General features: G+C 36.4%; 1 protein-coding gene across 1 annotated transcript; it reads right to left on the minus strand.

Moving 5' to 3' along the window:
• Positions 1-650: 650 nt before the first annotated feature.
• Positions 651-6,318, minus strand: GAUT7 (galacturonosyltransferase 7). Its single transcript, XM_086577582.1, has 10 exons — positions 5,906-6,318; positions 5,754-5,785; positions 5,621-5,662; positions 5,474-5,533; positions 4,353-4,437; positions 4,208-4,257; positions 3,801-4,102; positions 2,359-2,716; positions 1,694-2,239; positions 651-1,545 (listed from the first exon to the last, which is right to left on the minus strand). The coding sequence occupies exons 1-10, from the start codon at positions 6,060-6,062 to the stop codon at positions 1,267-1,269; spliced, it is 1,911 nt and encodes a 636-aa protein (XP_086433708.1). The 5' UTR covers positions 6,063-6,318; the 3' UTR covers positions 651-1,266.
• Between the last annotated feature and the right edge of the window lie 335 nt (positions 6,319-6,653).

Genomic DNA, 6,653 nt, shown 5'->3' on the forward strand with positions numbered 1-6,653 from the left:
TTACACTCAAGAACAACACCTTGCTTCAATTTAATGAAGAATAAAAGACAAACTTTAATCAGCAAAACAAAACTCAAATTCTCCGCAATCACCCACATATTATGGTGTTCATTTATTTAAATGATTAAGCATGTTTTGATGGGCTTGCGGAAATCGATCTGCCTCAGCATAGATTGCCTCAGAACCCAGTTCTTTAGATAGTTGCAGAAGTTCTGATGCTTCATGTCTTGTTTCGGTCTTCTTTGGTTAGTAGCAGCAGTGCTGCAAAATTATGAGCAAGCTCTCATAAAATTGCAGCAAGTGTTGGGTGCATACATTTGTTTTTTACCAAGGGATGCGCAAAGGAAATACTCTATTTGTTTTCAGCGCAATAAGCCTATAACGGAAATGCTCTCTTCTGACAACTCACAAGCAGTAACAACATTGATGACTTACATATAATTTAAGATTTCCTACTAGCAGACTCGGAGTCTGAAGCTAAGACTTAGTTTCATCTAAATTAATTCAGTTAGTTCGATTGAGATGATCAGGTAATGCCATATAACTTTATCTACAGTCTGAAGTCCGAACTCCACATAAACAGAGCATTATCTACAACAGATAAACAAATTTAACTTTGCACTAAATCACCACCACGAAAACACATTCAATAGCTCAAATCGAAAAACTCAGTTACCATTCCCCAGCAAAAATAGTAAGGTTAAAAAAAAATAAGAATATCAATCTACATATTCTGAATGGCCTTGCCCCATTTTGGGACACCGACCCAACAATCATTTATATCAAAGGAACAAATGAATATCGAATCCCTGAGATGTTACCTCCAAAACCATGTACATACAAAAATATTTCGTTATATCTACTCTAAATCCCCATTTCTTATACACTTGGGCAAGCTAAACAAGCGCAGAACTCGGCCAGTTTGTCCTAGTCTTTGAACTGTATCACTGACCGCCAAACAGCAAACCTCATCTTGGGGGGTTCTTTTGATCTTGCAAATGCAATTGTCACCTGAGAAACTACTTTCCTTCTGCTTCAACAACAAATCTGATAATATGATCCAGTCCCTTTATTTACTGGAAATTTGGCATAGAAAATTCGACGTTGGTAGTTAACTCTGCACCAGCCATCCAGCTTGGTCCATATTAGGAAAGATTCCTCTTGCACTGGAATAAAAGGATATTAATAGGTTCCTTTCTCTTCCTGAGTAAACCTCCAATTCTTAGGTTTCTGAATCACCAAAAACACCGCCCATGAATCATGACTTTACGGGTTCACATTGCATTCTGCCATGAACCGATCTATCCGCTTCAAATACTTCTTCCAGCGCCCTTTATACCTTCGAACCCCAAGCTCAAGCCACGGTTTCATGTTCCCATTGTAATGCAACACTGCAGCCTTCTCAATAGAATGGGCATCGATGCCATAGTCGTGACCTAGTCCAGACAAAACCCAAGAACTATCTAAAGCATAAACAAGATCCTGAAACGTGAGCAGGCTTGCAGGAAATACTCCAACTTTCAGCGACGCGTCTTTTGTGCTTTGCTGCTTTCAAGTAAAATTTAGAAAGAAAAAGATTAGAAGGTAAGTCTACTGTAGCACCAGTGAAAGCGAACAAACACCAAAAAATTATATGAATGCTATATTCGGGTGACTTTGGTACAAGACTTTTGTGAACTGTAATGTTGCTTACCTCTTGAAGCAGCCTTAGATATGTGTCAGTAAGGTTCAATTTCCTCCAACTCACTAGATCTACTACGTTCAGACCAGACAACCAAGAGCAAGAACTTCGGTCGTGATCATTTCGACCCAAGTAACTTCTCAGCTGATTCAACCTCACATCACAATACTGCACCGCACCATTTACTTTCCCCTCCATCTGAAGATTCCATAAAGGTGATAGATCACGTTGGACAACAATGTCATCATCCAAAACCACCACCTTCTTTAAGGTCTGGAATATTTCAGGCAAAAAATAATGTGTGTGGCCAAATAATGAGATGTACTCAGCATTCATCTGGGACGAAGGTGGTTTATTGACGTTACGCAACAAAACACGGAACTCCTCAGACAATGACAAACGCAGCGGGAATGCTTTACCATGGTAGTCCAGATTAAGATCTTCAACGTTTATCACATGAACTGTTGCTTCCTTGTATGAATTCATAAAGAACCAAAATTTCATCGCATAGTAATTCTGTCCATCTGTTAGCACATGGAACACCTGATTCTGACTTTCCTGTGACAAGTTGTAGAAGAACCAGTTAAGATACAAAATAGTGGCATACTGGCATATAAGGTACAACTTCAGTTCTTGCAAAGAATTAACAAAATAAAGAGAGCATTCATTGAACATACTGCAGAGTGCATTACGGTCGAGTTGATAACAACAGATGACGCAAGTACATTTTTGGAAAGGATGACATAGTGGTGCAGCTCTGGATTTGCATATTTCTCAGTTGGTAGGAGATCCATATCGAGCGAGTGAGATCTGAAATATTCAACAGTCAACCTCATTGAAAGACAGTGGAGGCTCTTGGGAATGGTCTGAACAGCAAGTTGATAAAGGAATGCGCTCTGCTTCCTGTGGAAGTGGGCTTCATCCTCAGTTAGATCTAGTATCTGTCTAAGCTTCCTGTCAACGTAACTGCATTCCACTGGGAATGACTTTGCCTTTTTTATTACGCCTTCCATCTTCTGTAGCTTCTTTTCAATGCTGAAATAACAAGTGAGACAGTGCTTACCGCTCATCAAAGACTCTAACAAGAAAGCCCAATATATTCTCATGTATATTATTTACATGGATGTTTAGCAAATTCAAACAAGAAAATTTGACACCATTAAAAAAGCACACGAACACCATAGGTACATGACATTGTCAAAATGCATTAGGAAAGAGAAGCCCGAATAAGCATGAAATGCCAATAACTGGCCACTGTTTCTTTTGTAGGCCATCATTCTTATTACAGAATGAGCTCTCATTCCAATCAATTTGTCCAGAATACCGTACACAGAAGATCACAAATCACATTAGAATGATTAGATCAGTTGAATACTGTAAAAAGAAGTTCACATTAGATCAGTGGCAAAGTCTTTACTATTAGGGGGGAAGAATTTAGATTCCAATAAATTTGTTATTCCGATCAAGTAGTCAAATCTGAAATCTTTTAATGTACGCAAAAATGCAGAATCTTTGTAAAATTAGATCCCATATAACTCGTCAGTCAGTTCAAAATATACTTTCGTCTTTATTGTGCTTGTAATGAACAGACTTTTTCAAGGAAGACCTATTACCCCATTACCCATGTCAAGCATAAGTCCTTAACCACCTGCCTAAGGGGCTTCCAATAGTTCCATAGTTTCACATGAAAAGATATACGGTTGTGTACATGTTTCAGTATTCTGCCCATTTTTTCTTCATTCTCTCTTCTTTCTCTCCTAATCAAAACTTTATAATCATAGTTAGGAGGAAAAGAAAAGTAAAGAGAAAAGGGATCTTTAGACTTCTTAGTGTCACTCTCTTCCTTAATAAAGTATTGTTGCACACAGAAAAATGCTACACCAAACAATATAAACGACACATACATAAAAAAAAACCACAAGAAATATAAATCAAGACTGCCTTCATGACTTACAGCAATTAATTAGAACTGACACAAGTATAGCCAAAGTGCAAAACAACAGTAAGTAGTGACAATGGTAATAGCAGTACTACTATAGCATAGCATAATAGTAAACCAATATTTTTTTGTAATTTTTATTGAAGCTTGACCAATTAATTAACTGATATCATGACTTACTGTGGTGGAAGATCCGCGTCAGTCGTGCTCTCACTGAGTATTCGCTCAAATTCTTGAATGTTTTGCTTCATATCTCGTGATAGTTTTTCTTGCCCTGGAAGCTTTGCAATGCTTGGGAAGTAAGCTCTTGCCACAAACAGCTGGTCTTTCATTACCTTCACTGTGGAGTCCTTCATTTCTTCTTTGTGTTCTTGGCACCATACACAGTAACTCCCAAATTCCAATTGACACGACATTTCAGTTTCATCACTACTCGAACCTTTCACATGCTCAGTAGCTTCAACGATATCATTGCTCTTTTTCTGCAAATTTTGAAGAAAATGATCAGATGAATGTTGCCAGTACGGTGCAACAGGAAGAAATCAAATGTGAAAGAAATCAGCTGCAGAATTTGAAATCCTGCAAACCTTGGCATCTGAGGGTGATTTTGGTGCATCCTTCGGCAACACAGGAGGATCTGAGTATACATATTGCAAAGAGCTTTAGTCCATTATACATGAAAATAATTAGTAACAAGATCAATAAGAACTACGTATAAGCATTTTCAAGAACCTCGTTTTTGTTCTGTACTGACTTGAGTAGCATCCTTCTTGCCAGCTTTTTTAAATTCTTTCTTGATAACATCCTCGATAACATCCTGAAATAAATATCATTCCCAAATATATCAAACTTCAAAGGATCATATACCGATCTATTATCTGAATCAGCTCAAGTGAGATGGGCATTTTACTGAAATTTAATCATTTTGCTATTAGGTTTTAATTAGTAGCAAGGCTGCCACAGTCAATCACAAGCAGAAGCTATTGATAACACATATTTGAATATATCTCAGCATAAACAAAGAGTCTCAAATAGAAAGTAAGGTTCCAAAACTTTGGGAAAATAGGCTCTGAAGAGCCCTTCAGGCTTCAACCAAGGCTTAGACGAGAAAGCATGATGACTAAAAGAGTAGAAGGGGTCCATTACAGGTAAACATACAATCAGCAGTATTAAGAATACACATTATTCAAATCAGTCAAAGGTCGAGGGAATCAGAGTACAACCAGTCTAACCAAGTCAAGATTATGACAGCTCAGCTTGTGTAACTAATTCTATTGTGAAGCTGTTGTAACTAACATGTCTAGTCTATAAAGACTGCAATCATTTGTTCAGTTCAGTTAATGAAAATCATTTCATTCATACCCTCATTAAACAGGCCGTAGAGAATTCATCTCTACATCCGTTCAGCTTAATACGTAAATAAACAGGAATGTCTTTTTCCCCCTCCACAACCCACAGCAGCATTAAATATCGATTGAATCACTCCCAACCCTAACCAAAATGTGTTAATGGAATCAGAAATATGTCCTATACTAGCGGCACATGAACAACAGTAGAAGATGCACCTTTGTGCACGCATAGCAGACGGCCGACAATTATATGGTCAGAAGTGGTAATAACTAAGACTTTTAACTTTCTTTGGATAAATAATGAAGACACTTAGAACTTGAAAAAAGATGCTTCTCTAGGTATAGTTAATAGAAACATTTAGTTGCATACCAATACCGTATCATGTTTTTGTCAGTGAACACTTGTCCTGGTATATCTTAACAGAATAGAAATAGGCAAACACGCCTCCTTGTGATACTTTACTTCACTACTTGTGTATAATCGATTAAAATTGTAAAACATACCTTGGATATAGGCGGCGACAATCTATTCAAAAGCTTATCTAAATGGTCCGATTTATCATCCTATAAAATATTCCACATAAAACAAAAATCAATCAAAGAAAACAAAAACTAGTAAAGCTGAACACACAATAATAATAATAATAATACCTGAGATTGATTCTCATTTCGAAAATCCAACTTGTCATGAACCTATGCACATACATATAAAAAACAATAAACGTCAAATCAACCAAATTCAAGAAAATGTAGTTAAAATTGAGAATAAAAAAAAAAAAATTACGGGAGTGGAAGTTGGATCTTCATTAACATAAACTGCAGATCCACGAGACAAAACAAGAAAATAAAAAAATAAAGAAACAGAAAACACATGCAGATCTATAATAATAAAAAAAAAAAAAAAAAAAATAGATCTCAATGAATGAATGAATGTACCTGTGGTGGAATAGGAATAGGAATGAAAATTGTTATGAAGACCGAGTAAGAAAACAAGAGGAACAAGCATAGAAAGAATAACTAAACAAATAACACCTATTCCTAAACTCCTCCATCCTCTTTTTGAACCACCTCCTCCTCCTCCTGCTGCTTTCATTTCTCTCTCTCTTTCCTCAAATCACATCTTGTTATCTAATAGATTATTATTATTATCACTAAAAAAAAAAAAAAAAAAAAAAAACTCGATCTTATATTATTATTATTCTGTTTCAATTGGGTAAAAAAAAAGGTTGAAAGGAGAATGATGACGTTGTTGTTTTTATAGGGAAGAAGAAGAGAGTGGAGAGTATCTGTGAACAACGAAAGTGAGGAGAGCAAAAAAAAAAACAGAATAAACAAAGTGAGAGGTATCCAATTATTTTGCTTCAAACTAATGGCCAAATGGGAACTTTATATTACGGTTTTGCCCCTGGGTTTTTGGGCTTTTTCTTTTTTCGACCACCACCGCAACTTTTTCCTAAGTATTGTAGTATAGGGTTGGTACATTATTTGACTTGTTCGATCATATATTCATATTCATATATGTTTAGGTACAATTTTCGTGGTCAGATGACAAATTGTGTGTAATAACCCTGTATTGTGGATGTACATGACATTCTGAAGCCATAGGAATGGCGGGTTGAATTAAATTTACTAGGTCTATTTCACATACAGCATTTTGGTGATGCAAACAAAGGATATTTGTGTC

The sequence above is a fragment of the Coptis chinensis genome, chromosome 8 (assembly GCF_015680905.1).
Source record: "Coptis chinensis isolate HL-2020 chromosome 8, ASM1568090v1, whole genome shotgun sequence".
NCBI lineage: Eukaryota > Viridiplantae > Streptophyta > Magnoliopsida > Ranunculales > Ranunculaceae > Coptis > Coptis chinensis.

Coding starts and splice junctions, on each gene's coding strand:
- GAUT7 (XM_086577582.1), bottom strand. CDS start 6,062: ATGAAAGCAGCAGGAGGAGGAGGAGGTGGTTCAAAAAGAGGATGGAGG. Junction 5,786..5,905: donor CTATTCCTATTCCACCACAG/GTACATTCATTC, acceptor GTGGATCTGCAG/TTTATGTTAATGAAGATCCA. Junction 5,534..5,620: donor GAAATGAGAATCAATCTCAG/GTATTATTATTA, acceptor AATATTTTATAG/GATGATAAATCGGACCATTT.